Source organism: Strix aluco, chromosome 3, assembly GCF_031877795.1.
Source record: "Strix aluco isolate bStrAlu1 chromosome 3, bStrAlu1.hap1, whole genome shotgun sequence".
Lineage (NCBI taxonomy): Eukaryota > Metazoa > Chordata > Aves > Strigiformes > Strigidae > Strix > Strix aluco.
This window is the reverse complement of record NC_133933.1, coordinates 80313896-80339255: the sequence shown is the minus strand read 5'-3', so window position 1 is coordinate 80339255 and position 25360 is coordinate 80313896. Positions and strand designations below refer to the sequence as shown.

The following is a 25360-nucleotide window of genomic DNA, read 5'->3' as shown; positions in this document are numbered from 1 at the left end:
TAAATTGCTTACGAAATATTCTGAGCACATTTAAGCTTATGATAGGCTTGGGGTTTTTCATAAGCACTAAACCTTGTTCCTTGGGGGGAACAGATGTGTTTTTCAATGGTTGGCCAAAAGTTCTCTCTTTGCTTTGACAATTATTATTTCATACAGCCTTACTGTGTTTTGTTACGGGCTTTTATTTTTTCCATATTCTACTGCTGCTGTATGTGCATGTGTAATGTTTTTATGTTTAACTTCAATGGGCATGGGTGTTTTGCTATATTAAGGATACCAATTAAACTCAGACACCAGAGTGAAAAGAGTAGGCATATTTTACTGGTGATAACCAAATAATGTAACAGTGTAATATAGAAAACATGCAGTAAGAAAAGGCAGAATAGTGCACTTAAAGCAACAAACAAGAAAATACAGGGTAATGCATCAAATCATTACTACCTGAGAGAGAGAATAGTGATTAAGAAAGATACATCACCACTTGCATACTTTACCATCATCCAGATCCGCAGTCGCTGGGGAGCTCCGGTTACAGCGAGGATTTGGAGAGCCTGTCCCGGCAAGTGGGAAATCCTACCCGGTGCGTCCACCCATAGGTGAGGCACCCAAAGTTGCTGTGAGCGGGTCCAGCCTTATATACCAGAGATCGACAAGACAGAATAACTGGCATCTTTGTTTTGAGCGGAAAATTTCTGGTTTCATTCTCCTGTTGGATTCTACCCAAAGCCTGGCCAGGGCTCGGGGGGGGAACCAAGGGAGTTTCTAACAAGGCCAAATACTTGGGTTCTCAGCCTTGAACAAGGCTAAACAAGGGAAGTTGGATACATTCTCTCCTCACTACTGATTATATTTTGTCTAAGTTGCATCTTTCACTAGCAAGTTTACATATTTTATTAATGACTACATGCTAAGTTAGCAGCTTCAGCTTGGGGCCTGTTGTTGCTGCAGTATTTCAATGCTTTAGCACTTTTTACACCAGCATAAGTGGGTTGTTATAACTTAGTACAATACCTACTAGCACAATGGTTATCAGTTATAAAATATACAGGATTCATCTATAGGTCAACTCTGGCTTGGATCTGTTGTCCAAGCCTTAGCACTTCAATGGGTAACAAGACAAAAGGAGTATGCAGCAAGATTAGTGTGTCTGTAAAACGCCACTTTGTTATTATCATAAATGTATTTGTAAACTCTAACAAAAATAACTTATTTTAAAACAGTTTGGAGGCCAATAAACGTGCAAAATTAAAAATCCGAAGGTCAATTAATTCTAAAAGCCAGGCATTCTTAAAGCTGACACCCATTCAGTGCACATTATTACACAGGCTTTCATTACGCCATTATATGGTTTTCTTTCTTTAGCTACTACTTTTCATGTGGAGTGACTGAGTAATTTGTGAGGAAAGAGGCATGGTCTTAAGAATTTGTGCTTTATTTTGGACTAAGTTTTGTTTCCCCATGTGACCACTGGTAGGTGGGAGGGAGAAGGTGATTCAGGGTCAGAAAAGGAGGAAGAGGCTTTAGCAGGCAGGCAGGGGAGTTGAATGGCACAACTGATACAGCAGTAGCAGCTCAGGTTCTGAGGGATGAAACGGGGATGGTGTGCAAATGCAAGAGGCTGCTTTGAGCCCTCCGGGTCTCACGGGGAAAGACGAAGTATCCAGATTTAATCTGTTGATTTTCTTTCAAGAAGCTCTTCTTCCTCACCAGGCCCAAACTGCTTAAAACATAAGTAGCTGCCAAACACATGAACAGATGTGCGGTTGAGAATTTGGAAGCAGGATCACCGGTCAAAAAAGCTTGTCATTTAACACTTTAGACCTCAGCTTTCTCTATCCTCTCAGCTTGCTGGCTGTGGGGAGGAAAGGTCAAGTTGATGCCTCTGTGCAAGTGGGAAACATTTTATGAGGCGTGCAAGTGCAGTATTTTATCTTCCTTTGTAAAACAAAAAGAAGACAGCCGGGGAGAAACGGTTTCACCGCGGTCACCCCTGGTAAAGCGCTTAGGGTGACTCAAGGGGAGGTGGAGAGCTGTCCCGGAGAGCTGCTCCCTGAGGACGGCAGATGCCCCGAGGGCCCTGCAGCGGGGCGCCTCCGTACCGGGGTGACAGCCCAGACCCCGGGCCGTCCCCTCGAGAGGGAGGGTGAGCGATGGAGAGCTGCTCCCCGGGGGCCAGCGACGGCCGCGCAGGGCCGAGCAACGGCCCGGGGAGGGGGGAAGCAACGGCTGTCAGCGCTGGCGGGCGGGGGAGGCGCGGAGCGGCGCCTCTCGCTTAGTGTTTTGGGGTGGTTTTTCTTTACTTGGTGGTTGTTAGCAAACCGCCGGCGAGGGAGTTTCAGACTCTTCCCTCAGTTCACGGCAGCCCAGGCCGGGCAGCCGCGGCAGGACACCGCTGGGTGTAACTGCCCTGCCTCATGGGGAACTAACTCGGTCTGGGAGCGGGGCCAGGGGCTTGTTTACTGCACTCCCCGCCGAGGCTGGCGAGGGCAGCGTGCGGTACCTGCGGGCGGAGATCCGAGGAGGTCGCCTCCCGCCCAGGGCGGCGGCAGCCGTTAACGGCTGTCTTCAGCCTCGCGCCCCCCGCCCCGAGCGGCGGCAAGGGGCCGCGGCACAAGCGCTTATCGCCGCCGCTGACACGCCGCGGCCCGGCCCGGCCCCGCCCCTGAGGCGGCGGGGGGGGAGAGGAGCGTGGCTTCACCTCCCTTCCCCGGCCGCCCCGCCGCCTCCCCGCCCGCAGCCAATCGGCGCGGAGGAAAGCCCTCGTGCCGCGCTGACGCCCCCACGGGAGCCCCCCTTTTAAAATAAAGCGGCGGCGGGTCACCCCGCGGCGCGGCGGGAAGAGGGGGTGCGTGTGTGCGGCGGGGCGGCCTCGCGCTCTCTCGCGCGCACACGGACGGACAGAGCGAGCGCCGCAGGATGCCCGCAGCTCTCGCGGCGAGGGGCTGAGGCGGGCCGGGGGCCGAGAGGTCGCCAGGAGGAGGAGGACGAGGAAGGCGGGAGCGGCGCGCAGGGAGGGTCTCGTGCCCGCTCCGCTGTGCGGCTGAGGATGGCGCCGGTGAGCGAGCAGCTGGCGCCGCAGGGCGCGGGGGACCCCGCCGCCGCCCCCCTGCCCGGCCCGGCGGCGGCGGAGCCGCGGCGGGAGAACGGCGGCGAGTGGCTCCCCGTGAGCGGCAGCCCGGACGCGCCGAGCGGCGAGAGCGGGGCCCAGCCCCGGGCGGCGGCGGAGGCCCCCGGGAGCGCCGGGTGCCCCGGGAGCGCGGCGGCCGAGCCCCCCGAGGGCGGCTGGGGCTGGGTGGTGATGCTGGCCGCCATGTGGTGCAACGGCGCCGTCTTCGGCATCCAGAACTCGTGCGGGGTCCTCTTCGTCTCCATGCTCCAGCTCTTCGGCGGCGGCGAGGACAAGCAGCTAGCGTTCAAAACAGGTGAGGGGCGGCGGGAGAAGGGTCGGGGGTGGCTTCCGGGCCTTCCCCGCCCCCGGCCCGGGCGGAGGAGGTGCCCCCGGCCGGGAGCTCTCGCTGCCCGCGGTGCAGCCGCTCGGGCTGTCAGTGTCCGCGCCCCGCAGGGCTGTCAGGGCCGACCTGCGGCGCGGCCGGGGGGCGGTGGCGGCCGCTGCCCGTCCCGCCTCTCTGTCCGCAGGTAGCGCGACCCCTCGGGGCGGGCAGGAGCCTGCCCCGCCGCAGGCACGTGGGGCTGGGCTGAGGGACTCGGAAATGGCTCGTTTCATCGAGGCGAAGAGAAGCTCCTCTCGCCTCCCTGCGAGGGTTTGGGCTCACAGCCGTGCCTCGGGGCTAGGGCTTGGGGCCGCAGGTTCCTGGGACGTCGGGGGAGAAGCTGCTGGGAGAGGAGCAGGTGTCCTTCCACAGCTGTGTCTTTAGGCATCTCTCATCGTGCATTACGGGAAAAATGCATCCTCTTGGTCCCAGAAAGTTTCATTCCCCCGTCCCTGTTAACCTAATGATTAGTCTAAATGATTAAATAACAACAGGGTATGGCAGCACTTAAAATATGTCAAGAATAGGCTTAACAGTTGCCAAAACCAGCATTTCGATATGCAGATTTACTGCTGTAACCAATATCCCAAAACTCACCAGTAAAGTTAATGTTTACTAAATTCATAAGACATAACTACTATTGCAGCCAAATCTCCATGCTGCCATTACTAATCGAAAACATTCTAGACATATAAGTATCAGTTAATTCGAAGGTGAGCATATATTCTATTTTATTTTATGTAAGTTCTCTTTGAAAGGTGTCTTGTGCTTCAACAAGCACTTCGAGTTCAGGAAAGGCAGCGTTTTCCTCTCACAATAATAACGAATTGATATGTATAATAATTTATTATAATAAAGTTGGCTCATTTAGAAGGTAGCTTACATGTTAAAATGAAATATTAAAAAACCAAACGTTGTCTTTTTATGTTTTTGTTCCTTACTAAAAAAAGCTGTTTCAGGTATATAATCCTGCAGAAGTGTAAGCTTTCTAGGAAACTTTCTCAGTGCAGAGTGGAGTTACAGATCTTTAAAAGAGTTTTGAAAACTGTCTTCCTTAATATCAGGATAAATGGGCCTCAAGTTGAGATATAAGAGACAAAGAAGCTAATTCTCCTCCCCTGACTTAACAACAATATTTATGCCTGAAGTAGAAAACTAAGGCAACGGTTTAAGAAAGCTGTGGTGGAGCACTGATGGGCTCTCCCGTGTTTGAGCTATTTGTGATGATGTATAAGGTGTATTGCTTGGTGGTTTTGAGCTAGAAACATGGGGGGCTACATATGTCTACATGTCAGGTGTGGCAGTGCCTGCTTTGCAGAAGGGAAAAGCACATCCAGAAGTAGGTGCCTGGGCTCTTTAGCCCGGACAGAAGAAGAATGAGGCTGTTCAGAGGAGGTGCTGTGAACATTTGCATACTGACCTGGGAGCCTCTGGCCAGTCAGAAATGCAGAAACACATAGGTGGTTGATACTGTCTGTTCATGGTACAAGAGGTGTAATTGATTTTTCTGAGGATCTGGTTCTTTAGTAACGATCTCTCAAAATAGTTGTCTTGTAATTAAAAAATGTGACTTTCAGGTAATGGTGCAGTAGTCAAAATGATCAACAAGAGGAGGATTGAAATTATTGTCTCTTGCCTTCCAGAAGAGTAATTGCACCACTGGTGTTTAAGTGAGGTGAGATTACGAGTGTGCTCCACCCATGTTTTTGAAAATTTGCCCAACTGCAGAAAAAAGTGTGTGTGTGGGGGGAAATGGAGTGTGGCTTTATAGCCCAGTTGTTTTTCATCCTGCTTAGAAGAGGAGGAAGAATTCACTCCTGGATGCAGCCAGCACCTCCTGCATCACTTTTTTTTATTTTATTAAAAAAATAAAAAGAGGCTGCAGCTGCATTTTGTTTTGCTCTGTCAGATGGTTTGGGTAATGCAGAAGACGCTCATATTGCTATTTTAAATCCACATGGGTTTAAGTTAGGGGAAATAGCATGAGACAGCTGCCTTGGCTAGGTGACTTGTGTGCATGTGAAAGAAGAGGACTGTGAATACAAAAGTGCCTCTTGTAAACAGCAGAATAGCAGATAGAAAGTGTCCTTTTAGTATCTGAAAGTACCCTAATGAGTCTGGGCACCATAAGGGCTAAGCAGCTGCTGTCAGACAGGACTTTTTATTCCTTAATGTTGAACTTCATCGCCTAGAAACTTTCTCTGCTATTTTTTATCTTGTGGAAGATAGGACCAAGAGTGAACTGAACTAAACCTATTCTGATACAATATCTAGCTTGCCATAAAGGGGAGCTATGATCAGAAATGGCAAATAGCACTTAGTGTATCTCTTATTGAACACTGATGGATTAGCTGGCATGCTGTAGAAAGAAAAAGGATGATGATGGGATAAAGTCAGTAGGATTTTAGTGTTAGAGAAAACCCTAGCCTGATCATTCCTATGGTATTGATTATAGTACTTAATCTAGTTAGTCTCTTGTGTTTGGACTGATTGTGACTAAAACTGGCAGTGGAAACTGAGCTTATGAGTCAGATTTAATGAATTTGAAAACTGGGATTTGTAATGAAAGTTTTTTGCTTTGGAATCAAAATAATATTCTAATCCTTCTGAAAAAAAAAAGATTTATTGAAAATCTGAAATGCTGATTTTTGAGACATGAATATTCTAGCCAATCTGTGTCTGTGGAATCCTGCAGTTGATCCAGAGTATCACAGAAATCAACTCTTTTTAACTACAAGATTACTTAGCTTTTGCCAGAAGCGTACGTATTGCTAGAGGTTTGTGTGCCTGCTCTTTTGGGACCAATCAGTAGTTGTCTCTTGCCTGGTGCTTTTGTAAAAAAAAAAAAAAAAAAATTACATGTGCTACAGTATTTTTTTGTTATCTCTTAATAGATGGATGGAGCCTATCTGTGTAAGGCAAAATGGGAAGGCATTAAGTAATCATAGTATGTGCTGGTTTTGTTATTTTTAGTAGCTGGATGGATATTTATCAGTATGAAGGGCAAAATGGGAGGAGGCAGAAGGCAGGACTAAGTAGTCAAGAAGTGACTCTGCCTAGCAGATAAGGAGTGGAAGGAATCAAAAGCACAGGCAAGGCAGCAAGGCTGTCTCCAGAATGCAGCATCAGCGCTGGATAAATGAGTAACAGTAATTAACATTGTTGCAGGATTTAGGAGTGTTAACGGTAAGGAGTTAAATGGAAGAGCTCCAGCTGTGGGTTATAGAGCGTTCACAAATTTCTTCAAGGGTATCTAACTATAATTAATATTTTTAAAGAAAAATTTTGAACATAACTATTATACAATGTTTTGGTATTCATATTAGTATGAATAGTTAGTAAAAAGCTTGTTTCTTTGCTGATATATTGCACTATATAAGCATTTCCATTGTTTCCTTGCGTAGCCAGTTTTTTGTTCAAAAGCTCATTGGTGCACAACTACAGAAGAGGAAAAGCCCTCATTGTAAGTATAAAACTTCTAGAAAGATGTGCCTGAAGACTCAGGAAACTCTGTTCATTGTTTATAGCTCATTGTGTTTGAGGAACAAGTTGGGTGGAAAAACACAGTGGCCATGAATTACGGGAGGCTCTTAGCCCTTGGAAATGGGGCAGACCTAGTAGGCCTCGAGTTCAAACTCAGTTGTAGTCTGATGGTCCCTCAAGGGAAAGGATCAGGCCCTGGGGCCAGTCCAGGCTCTGTCAGGAAGAGAAGAGCATTTGGTTCCTCTTGCTTTTGTCACAGAGGGCTGTGGAACACTGAGCCAGCCCCCCTGTTATCTTGGTTAGAGATCTGGCACGTGAGCCCCATCTAGTCCTGTGTTGTGCTCTCTGATAGATGCCTCTGCTATATAGGTTTTTGTGTGTGTATATGCACTTACCTCTTTTCAAAAGGCAAATACTAAGATACTAGTGACAACAGAGATAAAAATACAGGGTTTTATTTAAAAAAAATAAAAAGGTAGATAAAAATACTAGTTCTACTCATTTGATTACTCGTTGTTCTAAGATGTACAATGCTGGTTCTGTAACTCCACTGGGCTATTCTCTGTATGTTTGTTCATCTTCACTTGTACAAATAGCCTTGCACAGGGAATATATACTATTATTATTGTTCTGCATACTCATGTTTGTTTTGTGTTAGCAAGTGTTATTAGACAGTGCATCAGCTGGCCTCAACTGTTTATCCCTGTGCTTGTATGTATTGGCCTTGGTTTGACTTTGTAAGGTGCAGCCTTTGGTGTGATGTGTCTGAATATCATAATAATCAATAGCTCATTGCTCTGGCTTAACACTGTCAGCGCCATCGGGACTCTTGGAGCTGGATTGCTGTAGGTCCAGTAGGGCAGGGAGGAGAACTCTGCCTTTGCTGTCATATCCAGGCCATAACTCGGATACTGTGAAAATAATGTTGGATGACTACAAAGATCTACAAGTGTTGAGAACAAGTGAACCACTATCATATATGGTAACTTAATTTTGCTGAGCAAGGCTGGCTTTTTAATGGGACAGTTTGAAGCTGAAGTTTTTCTTTTACTCTTTCCTTGAATCTTTGCTAACTTCCTGAGCTTTGCTTCAGAGACAAAAACACCATCAGAACTTTTGTTATTATTCAAGACCTTGTTCTGTAACTGTCCTTCAGAACCACATGTTCATCTCTAGTGCTATGGGAAGTGGTTTCCAGTAAATTGGGAAGCTTGGCAAGCTGGAACTGTGTCATGTGGCTTATGAGAGAGCAGTTGACTTATTTTTCTTTTTTTTTTAAAGAATAAATAAATCAAATTTGGAACATAGGAATTATCAGAGCACACAAGTGTAATTTGTGTGAGGTACAAGAAAGCATGCTACTATGTAACAGTTTGGTCAATAAAGATTAAGTTGCAATGAAGGAGGTAGTTCCACAAAAACTTGGTCTGATGGATGTCAGTGGGGCTGTAGTCTGCCTTCCTTCCCATGTTTTTGTGGCCACTGGAACCAGCAGCAGGAGCAGATTGGCTGAAAACTAACCTGATGTAAAAGTAAGGATTAATTTCATTCAGCTGCAGTCTTATTTTTGTATTCTTTTGACCTGGCTTTGTGAGTATAAATATGTATGTAAATGAAGACTCTGGAGTAGTTGAAATTGTGACTAGATCAAACTGGAAAGTTGAAGGTAGTTTCTTTAGCGTGCTCACTTTCTTTAGGACAGAGTAGTTAATACCGCTACTGTTTATGCGTACACACATGCACATATATCTTTATTCCTCCAGCTCTGGATAATTTCATTTGTACTCTTGATAACTAGGTTGCAGACTGATTAGCCTTATTCCTGCTAGTTAGTTGTCTTTTTGTGTTTTCCTCTTGGAATTCACATTGGTTAACTCTCTTGCCGTTCCAGCTGCAAATTAACTTGCAATAAGTTGTTTAGTTAGGGAGAACAATCTTCGTAACGTGTCTGAAAGCTAGTTACCAGAGTTTTTTTGTGGGCTTCTTTAGAAGCAGTACTTTAATTTCACAGGGATCAAACATCCCTGTAAAGATGACTGGCTATTGCCACCACTCTGCATTAAATGCACATGCCTCATTTGCGTGCTGCCTTTCAGACAAAACTGTATCCTCCAAAATCTCCTTGAACCAAAGCCACCTAAATAGTAAGTTTTTACTATACTTTATTCATGAGGTGAAAAGTTGGATGAAAGCAAAATGCTATTGAATGTCCTGCAGAGTAATTTGCTGTAAGTGTAACCTTATCAGTAAAGGTGAAGTTCCCTTAAAGCTATTACATTGTTACAACACTAAAAAGCTAAATGTAGTTAGTGCCTACCTGTAGCTATGCTAATCTAGTTATATGCATCAAAGTAATGACAGAGTTCTTAAGCATTAGGTTAAAATAGTTTAAAACACCTTTAAAAAAATTAGGTGAAAGTGTTAATATGAAACTTTATTTTTAGCTTATTTTTTATTCATAAGAGAAATGTGTTGTTTGGTTCTTAAGAAAGTGTTAAAACTGTTTTCCAGTCTCATCCTTAAATGGCAATTTCTAAAAGGTATATGTAAAATCTTTTTATTGAATGCTCTCATTTTTAATCCAAATAAGCAGCAGTATCATGTGGTTAGACTGTTCTGCAGATGAATAAGACTCAAACTTGGTTTGATTTTCAGGTAGCAGAAGAAACTTTTGTCCTTCATTTTGAAGATGCTTTGCCTAGATGGCTTGCTGCTCTGTCACCTGCCATTTTGCTTCCAAAGTGGCTTAGGACTGGTGTGTGTGTGTGTGTATGTATTTATTTTCAAGCATCTGTCTCCTTATGTTTTTTCCTTGAATAAATCTTTCAAGCTTTTTATTTCATGTGGAACATTTTTCGTACTCTCAGTTAATGTTATATCTTTGTCATTGTCTCTAATGCTTCTATAACCTTCTGTAATATGGAGAAGAAAGGTACTGTGTGTCTGTACTGGGTCTAGCTGAGCTGGAATTGGTTTTCCCCTATATCAGCCCTCATGGTGCTGTGTTTTTTGTTGGGAGCTGGCAGGATGTTGATAGCACACTGGTGTTGTGGCTACTGCTGAGTAGTGCTTACACAGGACCAAGGCTCTTTCTGACATTTCCCCCCCCCCCCCAGTGGGACGGGGTGGGCAAGATCTTGGGAAGGGACACAACCAGGACAGCTGACCCGAACCGACCAAAGGGATATTCCATACCACATGACGTCTGCTCGAGTATAAAGCTGGGAAAAAGGAGGAAGGGGGTGGGGTCACCCTTGGTCCTTCGAGGCAACCACTACTGGTATTGGAGCCCTGCTTCCTGAGAAGGCCCGACATCACCTGTTCATGGGAAGTAGAGAATAAATCTGTTTTCTTTTTTTGCTTCCGCACGTGGACCTTTGCTTCGCTTTGCTTATATTAAAACTGCTTTTGTTTTACCCACAAGGGTTGGTTTTTTTTCTTATCTTATTTTCTTTCCCCTCTTTGCCCTATTGAGAGAAAAAAAGGAAGGAGGGGAAGTGATAGAGCGACTTGGTGGGTACCTGGCATTTAGCCAAGGTCAAACCACCACAGTGTCATAATCCAAATGAGGCTCTGTTGTTTTATGGCATGAGATGATGTACTATGATGATATTGTGCTCTCTAGTTTGCATTATTTACATAACCTAATGTTGGTGCTTTTTATTAATACCTGTGTTCAGTGGAGCTTAGCTGACTTTGAAGTTTTCCAGTATGCATTCCTCCTCATTGTTCAACTTTGTTTTGTTTAATTGGTTCCCATGTCATCTTACTCATCCATTTTGGCTACCATTCTGTGAGGCTCCTCAAATCCCTTCCTGATTTTTGAGTTGGCCTAAACTGCTGTGTAAAGAGGAAGTTAGCAAAATGTATATGTTTATTAATAGACCCTCTTAGATTTAGCAAGATGTACCAGTGCTTAATGCTGTTTAGGGCATCCGTAAAGATGATTGTATCTTTTAACTTGGTCTGCTTTGCCTCCAGACGCTTTAATTTTCCTGACAATATTGTCTCTTTCCTCATGATTTGATTTCTTTAGCCTCTTGAAAGGTGCGTTATAGGCCAACTTGAAGTTTAAATGTTATTGGTCTCTTTTTCCTTTTATTCAGTTACTGGTTTTGCATGAAGAAATGTAGTGAACTGTTCTCAAACTGTTACAGTGCAATTTGTCTATTTACTCTTTAGCCAGTTTGAGTTAATTGAGTAATTACAGATAATAAAATGGTTAAGATTGGATCCTCTCTGCTTGGAGCAACACCTACTAGAGCAGGCTGCTGAGAACCTTGCCCAGTTGGCTTTTGACCATCTCCAAGGATGGAAACTCCACGGCCTCTGCATGTGACCTGTGCCAGCGCTTGGCCACCCTCACAGTAAAAAAGATTTTTCTTACATTTAAACGGAATTTTCTGTATTTCAATTTGTGCCCATTGCCTCTTGTCAGAAGGCAAACTGAGAAGAGTTTGGCTCGGTTTTTTTTTCTTCCTCTCCTGAGGCATTTATGCACACTTATAAGATTTATGTCCCCCCCCGCCCCCTTCACTGACTTTTATTGAGCCTAACTAATCCCACCTCTCTCAGCCTCTCATCATATGTCAGATGCTCCAATTCCTTGATGATCTTTGCAGCCCTGTGCTGGATTCACAGCCATAAGCAGGCTACCTGCCCCTTCAGCACATGGAGGTTCAGACTATTGAAGCTTCAGGGTCTCAGAGAAGATGAAGTCAATCTCTTTCCTGTCACCTCCGATGCTGTGCAGTGTGCTGACCTCCTCCCACATTTCCTCCACTGGGCAGCACACATACTCCACCAGCACACTCCTCCTGCAGGGGCAAGTAGTCTGGCTGCCTCAGTGAGTGGCGCCAGACCGGCTCGGATGTATCCTCCCTCGGGAGCACAGTCTGGTCAGCACCTGCGCAGGGACAGGGACGGTTGCTCCACTGGTTGCTGGGGACTGTGCCCCTGTGGCACCGCCACTGCTGAGCAAGTGTTTGCTGCTCCGAGAAGAGCTGCCGGCCCTCTTTGGAATGCCCTGCTGTTGGCTAGCTGCTGCTCAAGCTGCGGCGTCTGGCTGCTGCCCCTGTGCTGTCGAGGCAGTACTCTAGGCCAGCACCTTTCACAATGTGAGGGTTCAACAGTCCTATGACATTTAGTATCTAAGGTTTTCTAAATTTTATATAGATACTGTTTACTATTTGAAGAGCCACATGCAGATAATCTTAATTGAGGAACTGAGTCGCAGTTCAGGTTTAGCAGTAGAATTGTCATGCTCCTGGAAACTATCCTATTCTGTATTTCAATTCCTCATTGCTCAATTTATGTATTAGTTTATTAATAGTTATAAAATATTTGGGAATTGATATTTGATCAGTCACATGAAAGCATCTTTAGTTTGCTAAACGTTAAGAAAATTTTGTAACTGGAACTTGATATTTTCTAGACTTCTACTTTTAAACAAAATGTGTGTTAAAAAGATCTTCAGTTTTCAGAAATACCTATATAAATCTTAGTCTGGACTTTTAAGATAATTTTTTCCTAATCTTTATGTAGTGTAACATCATTATAGGCAAGAGAAGGGTTTGTTGGTCTGAATTATGAATAAAAACTTTTAATAGAATCCTATACCTCAGAGATCATGCTTTGAAATGAGAGGGAGATTCATAGAATTCTAACTTACTTTGCTGTATGTTGCTAAGGAAAATAAGGGTTTTTCAATAAACATCAATCTATAATGCTTAGCAAGTAAGGAGGTGTACTGATTACTTGCATCCAAGCTAATGTAACACTGATAAGAAACTGCTTTATTTTAGAGTACTCATTGTCACAGAAGGAATAGTATAGGTTCTTTCATACATATTCACGTTTTTTTAATCTTTTGTTTTGTGAACACACACTGTTAATGCAGCTTTAGACTACTGCAGTTTAACATTCAACAAATACGTACAAAGAGGATAATTCTATGAGAAAACATTCCCTTGTGATTTTACATTATCTGTTTTACTTCCAGGAATCTAATTTATTACATTAATAGCAGCTCTGTTTTATATCTTGCTGTTAATTTTCATGGGAACTGGATAGGAATGACTTGTTCTAATAGCTAAATTAGAGTAGCAGCCCTTTAGTAAGGATGGGACCAATTTAAAAATCATCAGTGTTGGCTCCCACACACAGGAAGGGATTACTGGCATGTTTAGCCCAGCCTCTTGCTGTTATCACCAGTGTGTCTATAATCCCATGGAACACAGTCTCCCTTAGATGGTGGGGCTGTACTTGGACTGCAAGTTGTAAAGCAACTTTCTTGTTGCCTTTTTGCTGTAATAAGCAGAAGCAGTGAATTCTTTGGCTGCCTTCTGCAGTGTGCTTGGTTTGGTAGAGCTGTACTTCATGTATATGTTCATAGTACCTCAGAATAGTTTTTTCTTTTGCAGTTTTAAAGAACATATATATGAGGAATAAGTGCTTTAAAACATGCTAGCTATTTATTTAATTCCCTTAGTCTCTAACTATTGTCCTCGTGGAAATTACTTGTAAAATGGGAAGTAAGGATTGTCTTCTTGGCTCATGGTCTGGGTTTTAGCCATTTTTTCAAGGTGTTTCAATAATAAAGTTCCAGATAAAAAATGCATTCGTTAAGTACCCCCAAAAATCTTTCTAGTTTATTGTAAAGAAGTATGTTGATACCACAGCTGACAGATTTAAAAAATATTTTATAACTTTATCTTATCAATGTTGTAACTCTGATCAAGGATAAAACACTATGATGGAATGTCTGAAATAAACTGTGATCTTTAAGCTTGCTGCTTCTGCAGTCTAGAAGGAATGAACAGACCTTGCTCTTGGAACAAAGCACAGCTTAGATAGCTGCAAGTTCATTATATGATGACCAGGAACAGTATTTTTGTGTACAAGGTAGGAAAGCTGCTCTTTTTTAAAAAACCCTCCCATTTCTTAACTACAACACCAAAAAGGGATTCTTCTAATTAGAGAACTCCTAGTTTGAGATCTTACTGTATTGCATTGAATGCTTAAGAGTCAAAGAATTTGAGAAGAGAATGTTAGTATTAATTAAAAAGTGCTCCTTGGTGAATGTTGAGATGGGCTGTATCTTTGGAGGCTTTTGTCTGTGCTGTCTCTGGTATTGGCACTCCAGAATCCCCTGTTGTCGTTGGACTGACTATTGTGACGGTCTTGTTTATTTTCTATACCCAGGCATGTACTATCCAGATGTCTCTTAAGGAGCTGCTTAGTTTGCTCTAGACTAGAGTATATGGAACAGTTGAACAACAAGGACATTGGTCTAAAACAGAAACCAATTTAGTTTGCCCAAGGAGGCCTGTATCTCCTATCAAAAGAATTGGAAGTACTGAGTGTTCTTGGGCCACACAGCCAGGGTTTACTTGGACAGTAACCTGATCCTGTGCTATAATTAAACATGCTGGAGAACATGCTGGGATTGGAATAATCTCAATGGGTTACACAGGTGAGACTGAAAGCCTACTTACTGTCAGTTTGCTCCATGTTTAGTGCATACTCTGTAGTAGTTTCAAAGTGATTTGAACTGGTTGATGATATAAGTTGCTATATAATGCTGCTTATTTTTTTGAGAGGAAAGAAGGTTTGGTAGTGGTGCTTTACCTAAAGATGCTATTAACCTCAAAGAAATTGAGATAGAGAACCTGAACTATGGTGCATATTTTGGACATGTGTCAGTAGTATGTATCATGGTTCAGAGTAACTGCCTTCTCAAAGTCAATGTAATGTTGCTAGATAATATTTTTTTCAAATCTTGAGTGTACAATTTATCTGACTTTTGGGTTCTCCTTCAATTCATTTGTGAAAATACTGCCTGTGGCCCCTTGAGTTCATTGGTTTAAGTTGCACGTGTGTGACAAAACTGAAGGTATGTACTTTAAAGAAAGCCTTTATGGTTTTGGCACATAAAAGTGAATTTGAAATTACCCTTTGTTCTTTTATACCTTCAAGTCATTTCCTACCTTTGAAATATTTACGTAGCTTAGGCTCTTCAAAACCCAATGTTGCATTCCAAACTTGAAAGAAATTAGAACTCTCAGTTTATAATTTCTGACACTGCTGGGTGCAGGCAGTGATCTAGAAAATTAAATCAACACTAGGAAGTTTTCTGGAAGCTTAAATAAAATGTGCAAGCCTGAGATGTGTTTTCTAATCCTATCAGAGTAACTCCATTTTTTACAAACAGAACCATGGAGCATTAACAGCTTTTTACACCTCTGTACATGTCAAAGTCTTTTGTTCATAGTGCAGCAGTTTAATGAACTTATAGTTTCATGCAGTGAAATCACTGACCCTTGAAAGTGTGTGTGTGGGGGGGGACAAGGACAGAATTGGGTAGCTTATGGGGAAGGCCGGAGTAGAACTGCACAAAACTGATATGGGCAACACTAGTCTTTGTATGCACAGTCAGAAGTTTAGTCAGCACAACCTAACTCTGGTCTTCTGGATTTTTATTGCTTTTTCTAATATTAGGCAAAGAAAATAGTATGTTGCATGCAATTCATGCTACTTCATGCTACAGTATTAATCTTTTGTACGTGTGGTATAAGTTTAATTTAGTATTAATGTATGTTATGTGATACAGGTTCAGTCTCTACATCAAGGTCTGTGACAAAACTGTATACTGTATTAATACATTTTTTAGCTGAGCATGTATTAATTCAGCAATTGGTCAAAATATTTAAAAATATTTTGTAAATAATTTAACTGTATTTATTAAGGATAATTGTATTGGGAAAATACAGGTAGGGAGTGGCAGATATCCTACAAACTGCTGCTTGTTCTTTGGGATACTGTCATGACTGCCTCTGAGCAACTGAGATTTCCTTCCTGTTTTATGAGGTATCCCACCTACCAGTCTTCTAGGTACATATTTTCCTGGTCAGGGTAGGTCAGTGTGGTGCTAAACCCAGTGAATTTAAAAGCCGGGTGAAAAATTGTGTTGTGTCTTTAAGACTGCCTAGAACTGGACCTATGTGGTTGCTCTGGAGTTTCAAACAAAAAGGATATAGATTCTTAATGTGAGAGCATTCCTGTAGGTTTCAAAATAAGGATCAGAATGAAAAGGATACAAACTTAGTTTCAAGATGAAAATTTGCTGCAAGTTTTATATTGCCTTCTGAAGGGGATACATCTTTGCATTTCTCACAGCTTTTTGTTTATAAGCAGTGTGGATTCTGTGGAAACTTTGGGTGCTAGTTCTTTGGAATAGTAACACAGCCTGAGAGATTGCTGGCCAGTGTTTACTGTGCAGAATATGTTGGTATTACAAACAGAATTCTTCAAATGGGAAGGCTTTCATTGTTTTATCAAGACATTGCTTTTTTAAAAAAAAAAGATTAGAGCTCTGCTTTTCTTGAGCTTCTGCAGAGCTCTGTAGAGCGCTGCATGAATTGTTCTGTTAATTCCTCTTCAACATACCTATTTCTGTTTTTCTGGAAGAGAACAATTTTTGTGACTGAGATAACACAGCTTGGTCATAATGGCCTAAAACCTGGTCACTGCTTTTCTTTTGTGTTAAACTAAAATCTGAAATAGAGGAGGCTCAATGGATTTAACAGATAATTAAGAGTGGTGGTCATATTTAGCCTTAGAAATGGCTAGTAACAGTAATGTGGATAAGATGACTAGTTTGTGGCTAGTTTGTCTCTGGCTGGTGTGATTGTAGCTGATTAGTAGATTTATTGGATCTTCTCAGAAATTAAGTCAGTCATGCTTTTTTTCCTTTTAAGACTTTAAATGCTAGATTTTGTCCACACAGTTTTTAGCACTGTTTCCTGTGTTATAAACCAGGGATGATTCTGATAAAATATATATTAATATACTTAAGAATCAATCCTGATAATATTTCCCATTGTGGAGCTTAAGATGCATCTTTGACTTTTGCTCTGCATTTTGCTTAATAGATATGTAACATGTTAATTTTATGCATACATGACCTATATGACATAAAAGCCCATAAACCCTTCAAGTAGAGGAGGGGGAGAGGTTGCCCTCTAACAACCACTGTATCTTGTATATACTTTATCTGTTTCCTACCAAGCTATAGACCCTCACTGCCTACTCTTTATTTCTAGCAAAGGCAGTGCTTCTGCTCTGGAATGCAGGGCTCTCCATCAGTTTGTAAACTCTACCTTTTCTTAACTTTAAATTTCCTCTCAAAGGAATCATAAGGGCTGTAAACTGTTCTTCTCTCAGGTTCCCCATGCTGTTACTACCAGAATTACCCCCTGTCTTTGTGCGAAACTCAGAGCTTGGGAGTGTGATCAATTAATTTTAAGGTAATCTTGCCACTGAGCGTGACATTGCATAATTAACAAAATTCTTCATTTTCTTGAATAAGTGCCTGTAGTGGCCAACCTCTTAGTGAAGTGTTGAGTGTAGCAACAACATTGAGGAATGGGATTAAGGGTTTGTGACTGGGGGAGTGCATGGATGTTTAGAGAGAATTTAAGAGGTGGTTAAAGAATGGCTTAGCAGTGTTTACAGAGATGGTTGAAATGAGCAGAGTTTGGGACTAGTGTAAATGCAGAGGAAGGAAGAAGGAGCCTCCACCAATTGTTAGGGCTGGTGAAGAAGAGATCAAAGGTAAAATAAATCTGTTTATTTTAAAGGTGTCTTGTTAAGCCACCCTCCAGTGAGAATGCTGTATCCACGCAGACTTATTTACTTGATTACATAAGCTCTTACCTTCCAAACTGACTTGTACTGCTTCTGATTAGTTATGCTTTGCTGTTGGCATTGTCATTTGTTTTAGCAGTTACTTTTTGTCTCTAGCTACTCTCCAATTTTTTATGAAGTCACTTCATAATTGTAAAGCCTTTTTCTGTGTACAATTGATTTAGCTTAGATAGGTACAGGTCCTTTGAAATTCTTTAAGTAATGAATTTCAGTTTAGTAAGAGAAGGGTATCACAAATGTTTTGTCACGGAAAACAGTACCACAGGATTTTTAGAGCTCGTCTGTTCATATGCTTATCTCCAATTAAAGGAGTATCAGTTTGAAGTATTCTGGTTGCATTTTTGCCCTCAGTAGTTATTTCTGGCATGTGCTAAAATCATAAATAGGTAAACTATATATAGTTGTTCCCCTCCTTGCCTTTCTTTCTGTTTTTATCTGGGTCACTATGGGACTGTTGAAGCAAGTGTGATGGTCAGAGTGTTTTGTTGTGTTCTGAAAGGCATGATATGTACTGAGGTGCAATGCAGCCTTCCTAAATGACATTGGTACCATTCAGTGATGTTTGGCGTCACACTGGATCAGTACTGTGCGTTTTGCTTTTATTGGTGTTTTAATTTTGCTTTGCTCTGCTTGTCTGTTTTGCTGCACTGAAACATTGGGTGACACAGGCGTTTTCAGCCAGTGACGCAAAATATGCAAGAGTGATGTTACACCAGGAGAGAACTGTCAAGGTATGGGATTCAACTTGCAGATTATAGTAGATGGAGATCTAGTCAGTACACTCAGTGGAATCTGAAGAGTTACTCAGCTGGCCAGATGCAGGCTTCAACTTTAGAACGGGGTGAAACTCTGCAGTTTACCCTAGCTGTGCTGACTAGATCCCCACTGACTCTAGTGGGAGCTTTGACTCCTCACTCAGCTACACTTGGGTGCTTTAAGTTGAGTCCAACTCCAGGTGTCCTGTATTGACTGTGAGCATTGCGTTTTTATTGGTGGGCACAATAAAAAATACTGTTATACACTTGTGAGTACATGCTACGTCTGTACTGTCTTTGCTCTGACTAACAGTATCCACACTCCCGACATGCACACCAGTGCCTGCTGGTTAGGCATCACATTTACAAACCCAGTTAGTTGGACCTTTAGGGGTTTTATTGCCAGTTATCTTTGCTTTTGAAGGTTTATCAGAACCTGATAAGATTGGTACAGAAAACAATGCCCCGTAGAACTGCTTGATGCTTTGATGTTGTAGTTACTAATTTAGTTGTATTTGCTGAACTGTCTTCTATGTGATGTTGTATGAGCTTCAGTCTCTAATTGCTCTAGATTTTAGTTCATGTGCATATGGAAAACAGGCTAATGCAGAGTTTGTGGTCAATGCTTTTGTATGATTCTGTTCCTCAGAAGTAAAGGTAAATTCATCTTCTAGTTGGAATGCTCTAAATTAATTTATTTAGCTCCCAACAGTTAGACTATATTTGTAGGTGCTGCATTATTTTCAACCATTTTGAAATAGGAGGCAGTTTTAAGCAGCTTTTCCAGGTATGATTGTGGCCAGGGGTTTGTTGATGTGCAAAGTTAAGCTACACAGAAGAAGAAAATCAACATGAATACATCCAGAAGGTTGAAGTAGCTTACTAGCCGACACTGGTAGACTTCTAAAGCATATTCTCAGAGGCAAGATATAGCTGCTCAGTGTGGTTTTTTTTTTTTTAAATTTTATTTTTTTTTCCCCTCTGTAACCTTTCTGTTTCCAGTTTTGATTTTGGCAGGATTACAGAGCCCCTGGCATACATAGAGGCCAGACAGTGCCAGTCAGTTATGTCCTGTGTCTGGGAGAGGGAGTTCATGCTGAGCCCCACACTTGGTAGGAGCTGGAAACTGAAAATTGCTTCCTCTCTGAAGCAGTGCTTTGCTCCTCTGAAAGTTGTCATGGCAGGGCATAATGTTTTGCCAAAGTATCTGGGAGATGCCAGTTGGTACCTGCCAGTCAACTGTTTTTTTAATTTTAAAGTGTTGGCTGGGCTAATTCGCTATTTGAGACTTTTGATCATGTGTTAATTATATCTCATGAAGATGACCAAATGCTGGTAAATGAAGTTTGGAGGGTTTTTAGGAGGAAATTGTGTAATAAGTAAATTAGCTGACTAGGATTTATCTGGGTATAAACAAATAGAAGTGGAAACATTCTGGTAGTGTTTTTTTATTCTAAGGAAAATACTTAAGTAAACATTGTAGCAAATAAAACTTGAAAGTATTCAGCTATAACATAGAATTTGTAGATACTTTTGGGTTATGCATTACAGGTTAGATGGAACAACAATTGAAAAACTGAATCTGAAAGCCTAGACATCATATATACTGATCTCTTTGATGTAAAAAGTCCTGATTATGATCACATTGGTACTCCCTTTTACATATACTGAATATATATATAATATATAAAAAAGGTTTCTATTTTGTTTTTATCATTTAACTTGAGGATTCTACTTCTTTTTTTGTTCTGTAATGCTTTCGGTTTCTCTGAAAATAGACCAGTTACCATGAAAAGAGATTGCTGGAATAGCATGCTGCGTGGTTTTGGCTTAAGCAGGTGTAGGCAACCAGCGGCACTCCCAAGGTTCTGCATGCAAATGAAGGGCCACTTCTTTCTTTTCTTAACATTTATTGTCTGTATATGGGCAGCATCTGGAAAGTTCAGTGCTGCTCTATTAGAAAATAGCTTGAAGAGTATTTTAGGTTTTTTCTTTCTGAAATTGTTCCCTCTTCCCCTTAAGTAAGAATGTTATCTAGAGAATTCATCTCAAGACTTTGTTTTGTTGTTGATCTTCAGCAGCAAGATGCAAGGTCTCTGACTTCCTGCATGTATCAGCTCTCAATACTTTACTGATGCAAATCGCCAATATGAAGCACTGGTTTCTACAGTTTCTGTAGCTGAGTTTGCAACTGTTTGCTTTTCTGAGCTCTCAAACCAGAGAAGAAATGCAGAAAAATGAAATGACTTTTCTGTAAATTTACTAGTTTTACTATTATTCTTATTACCTCGTTTAATGAGGAATGTAAATGTAAAATGTTCTTCATTTTCAATTGGGAAGAGGGAAATGTAAAAGTAATGCTTAATCCAATTAATGTATTTTCCTGCTCTGATTCATTGTGATGACTCTGAGCATCTGGTAGTAACTGAGCATGAGCTGCTTAAAGTCACAGAAACCCAATTCCCATTATTTCTGCTCATTGAAGGGAATAAATGAATTACCAGGCACTAATCTTTGGGTAATTGCTCACTGAGCAGGAGATCTTAGCTCTTAAAGAAATTAGTTTTGTAAGTTTATAGAACTGTCAGAACTAGTGAATTATTTAAAAAGGTTAACCATAAATGAACAGAAGCTGAGCTTTCAGCTTTTTATTCATAACTACTGCAGTTGAACCTTGCAGTATATGTAGTATGTGGAGATTTATATTATCTTTCCCTGTATGAATTTTAGTATAACTTATCAACTGCAGTTTCAGCCGAAGACAGAAATTTGTGTCAATGTTTCTGGCAGTACAGAGTTAGGACGTATGTGGAATAAGATACAGTATGTATTGCTGTTTTGAATGACCCAAACCGTTTTGCGTTTGAAGTAACTCTTTACTCATTTTGGTTTGGTCTACTAATTTGGACATAGAAGAAGGCCTGTACTTTTTTGCTTTAGATGGTCTACCCTGCGACAATATATCATACATGTAGTTTTCCTGATTTCCCTTTATTTGACATAACTTAGGCAGATTAGCTTTCAAAATCCTTCTTGTTCTTGATAACTGGGTGGAGTTGTGATTTATGTCTTTAGAGTATTGGTATCTGAAAGTCATACTCCTCATCATGTCTTTGCCTTTGGAGAGCCGCCTGAAAGAGGGTGTTAGGAGTCATGAGTCATAGCCCGTACTCAGTAGCCCTAGGCCATCCTTACTGCTTTGACCTCAGTGGAATTTTTTACTTTGACTAGGAGCAGGCTTCCTTTCCCCCCCCACACTTACATCTGGAAACATTCAGGGCCCCAAAATAATTAGATAAGCAAACCTAATAATCTAATCTACCAGAATACAATGCCTGTTAACTTATTTTCAACATCTTGTATTTGCAGGATAACTAAGGAGTAATTTAAGTGATTCCTGGATCATTCTGACTTGATGGGTACTTTCTGTCTCTAGATAGTTGCAATAGGCAGTTTATGCATTTTTTGAGGCTATAAAAATCTGTATATGCCTCAAATTCCTATTCTGCAGCTGGTCTTTACAAATAACAGGATATATTCCTTCTGTTTCTCTTATACTATATATTACAATGTTTATTACATTACATTTTTGATCAAAATTCCACAGGGATTCTGGCAAAGGGGTAACAATACTTTGGTTAACTCGGATTAAATGCTGTGCTTGGAAGTAATTGTTCCATGCAGTATGTTTTTGCCTGTCAATGAGAACTGGACTTCTTTCCTGTAGACAGCCTTTTCATTGTGGAATCTCTGCTTGAAACTTCCTCAATTTAAAGAAGTAGGTTTTATTTAATCTCCTTCCATTTATTTTCACTACTGTCAAAATATCAGGATATAGCAGACTTGCCATATAAGGACACTATTATTAATATTCTTTAAGGACAAAGTGATCCCAGTAAGTCATGCTTTGACATATTTAGAGTTGTCACAATTTCATGCTAATACTGCTGTAAACTTCTTCAGAGTACCATTTTAAATAATAGGGAAAAAATATATTGAATCTTCACAGACTTCATCTGGTTAAATTTGTTTGTGCATGAAGAAGTCAAATGCTTCCATACCCTTAAGGACTAAAGCAATATCCTCCACAATCTTAAATACATTCTGCTTACAGATGTACCCTTAGTGTTGGAGGTAGGTCTAGCTATGCTTTTGAAACCACTGTTCCTTAGACCTAGCCATGGTCAGACCCTCAGTTGGGCAGTTGGGTTTTACAGCTGTTCTTAGCACACTAAGAAGAGTGGGGGTGTGTGTGTATGCATTGTTTCCTCTCCAGAGACAGATTATAGCAAACACTTGTACTCCCCCCACCCCGGTGGGAAAGGGTGCTAACGGCTCTGCATAACTCCCAAAGGCTATTGAGAATGCTTGCAGGGAGCAGGAGGAGAGTGGGCTGGGAGGCTTCTTCGGAGCACTCCTCAATAGCCAACGTTTCAGACATCCACGGGTTGGTAACAGTAGGAGTGTAAAAGGTATGTAGCGTCAGATACTTGCTGCAAATGCATAATGTTTGACTCTTAACACAGAAACAGAAAATAGCATTTCCTTTTGCACACAGGAACTTCAGGTCCTGAACACACACGTACACATTTTTAGGAAAGTGTAAAAGCAGACTCAAATGCAACCTGCCGTTTTCAGATTTGTTTCTGCCATGACACATCTCCAGTGTTTTGCTCATAAAACCTGTATTAAAGTGGGAATATATTTATTAAGGGAAAGAAGTCGATATTATATGTATTTGTCATTACGGATCTGAATTTTGATATTACTACTGGAGTGATAAAAATTAGATTTAATCAAAACTTACTTGAATAGGCTGATTAAAAGATGTGGAGGTATGTGATTTCAAATTTATGGGTCTCCTGTACCACGCACATGCAGTAGTCATCTGCAAACCAGAAAATGTCTTATTTTCATTTTTCAGCAGTTAGGGGTGTTGCACTGTGACCCAACTGTATCCTGGACTGCATGAAGAGAAGTGTGACCAGCAGGTCAGGAGGGGTGGTTCTCCCCCTCTACTCCACTCTTGTGAGACTCCACATGGAGTCCTGTGTCCAGCTCTGGGGCCACGAACATAAGAAGGACATGGACCTGCTCAAGCAGGCCCAGAGCAGGGCAGCAAAGATGAGCGGGGGAGCTGAAGCACCTCTCCTGTGAGGACAGGCTGAGAGAGTTGGGGTGGTTCAACCTGGAGAAAAGAAGGCTCCAGGGAGACCTTATAGCGGCCTTCCAGTACTTCAAGGGGGCCTACAGGAAAGATGGGGAGGGACTTTTTATCAGGGAGTGTAGAGATAGGACAAAGGTTAACGGTTTTAAACCAAAAGAGGGTAGATTTAGCTTAGACATAAGCAATAAATTCTTCACTGTGAGGGTGGTGAGACACTGGAACAGGTTGCCCAGAGAGGTTGTGGGATGGCCCCTCCCTGGAAGTGTTCAAGGCCAGGTTGGACGGGGCTTTGAGCAACCTGGTCTAGTGGAAGGTGTCCCTGCCTCACCTCAGTGGCCTCCTGCACTCACTCCAATGTCTGTCTCCTATTCTGGGGAGCAGAAAACTCAGTGCAACTCCAGATACAGGCTTATGACAGTGGAATGCCCATGTCCCTCAGCCTGCTGGCAGTGCTTCTGCTAATGTAACCTGGAACATAGTCAGGTTTTGTTGCTGAAGGGCACACTGCTGACTCTGATGCAACTTGTGTCCGTGAGGTCCTCCATGTCTCTTTCTGCAAATCTTTCTAAGCAGTCAACCTGCAGACTGTACTGGCTTTTGTTTTCATACCAGGTGCAAGACTTTACATCTGCTTTTGAATTCCTTCTGGTTCCTGTGGGCTCATTTCAGAGCACACTGAGGTCCCTGAACATAGCATCCCTGTCCTTGAGCATATCAGTCACTTCTTCCAGTGTGGTATTATCAAGATCTGGTGCACGTGAAGTCTTTTATTTTCATTCATATTATCTACTGTAAAACAAGCTGTATGGCTTTAATGTTTAATAATAAGGCTACATATTGTATGACACCGGATTGTGCATGAGCAAATAGAATTACATAAAAATAATAGGTCACACTTCAAATTGATCTAAGCCAATGTTCTGTATCCAGTACTAGTATCTCATGCTTACAAAGCACAAAAAGTAGTCCTTCCTGCTATATACCTTCTTCCCTTTGTCCAGTCAGTGCCTTTTGGACTTAGAGACAGAGAAGCCCACCCTATATAAATTGCTTTTTTCAAAGTCACTTAATACCTGTGGACTTGAGAACACTCTGTTGTAGAGGATGCACAGGTGAGTTTATTTTCTTAACATAATTCAAACTTCCTTATGTTCTAAATGTGCTTTCTGATAACTTTGGGAGTACCATCCCAGTTTTATTTTTTGAGAAATAAAAAAAAATTCACCTTCTTATATCATCCATATATATTCTCCCTCCAAAAATAAACACCCCCACACACCAAACCGACTCTCAAAAAAACCAAACAAAAAAAGCCCTTCAGCTACAGTCACCAGAGTTCTGTTTTAAAATGAAGAGTTTTGTCCCTTCAGCCATTCTCCCTTTTCCAGGTGATTTGTTAATATTAACAAACAGAGGGCACTCAGCATGGATTCTTTCTGGATGTTGCTGGTAACTGCTATCTGTATGCCAATTTGACCTCTTTTTGGGTTCTTTTAGCCAGTTTATTCATACCTCTGAGGGCTTTTCCTCCTATCCAATGGAAACTTTGTTTTTCTAAGAATCTTTTGTGATGGATGAACCCTTTGTTCCAGCTGTGAGAAGTTCTAAGCAGTTAACATTAAACTTATTTTGAATGGCATGTTACTTTAGCATAGTCCGATAATTCTCAATAAGTGATTATATCTAAACACTGTTTTTTTTAATCTCTGTATTCAAAAGATGTTTAATCACATGATTCATAATTGCTTGATGAATGG

At 41.6% G+C, this 25360-nt stretch overlaps 1 protein-coding gene and 1 long non-coding RNA gene across 2 annotated transcripts in view; one reads left to right on the top strand and one right to left on the bottom strand.

The window, feature by feature from the left end:
* Nucleotides 1-1411: 1411 nt before the first annotated feature.
* LOC141921826 (uncharacterized) lies at nucleotides 1412-2610 on the bottom strand. The gene is made up of 2 exons (XR_012622792.1): nucleotides 2501-2610; nucleotides 1412-1852 (listed from the first exon to the last, which is right to left on the bottom strand). It is a non-coding gene; the product is annotated as an uncharacterized LOC141921826 (long non-coding RNA).
* Nucleotides 2611-2701: 91 nt separating this feature from the next.
* Nucleotides 2702-25360, top strand: part of SLC16A10 (solute carrier family 16 member 10) — a 77817-nt gene continuing 55158 nt past the window's right edge. The window contains exon 1 of the mRNA XM_074819323.1: nucleotides 2702-3422. Within this exon, the coding sequence (XP_074675424.1) occupies nucleotides 3047-3422 (376 nt within the window). The 5' untranslated portion in view covers nucleotides 2702-3046. The remainder of the gene's footprint in view (nucleotides 3423-25360) is intronic.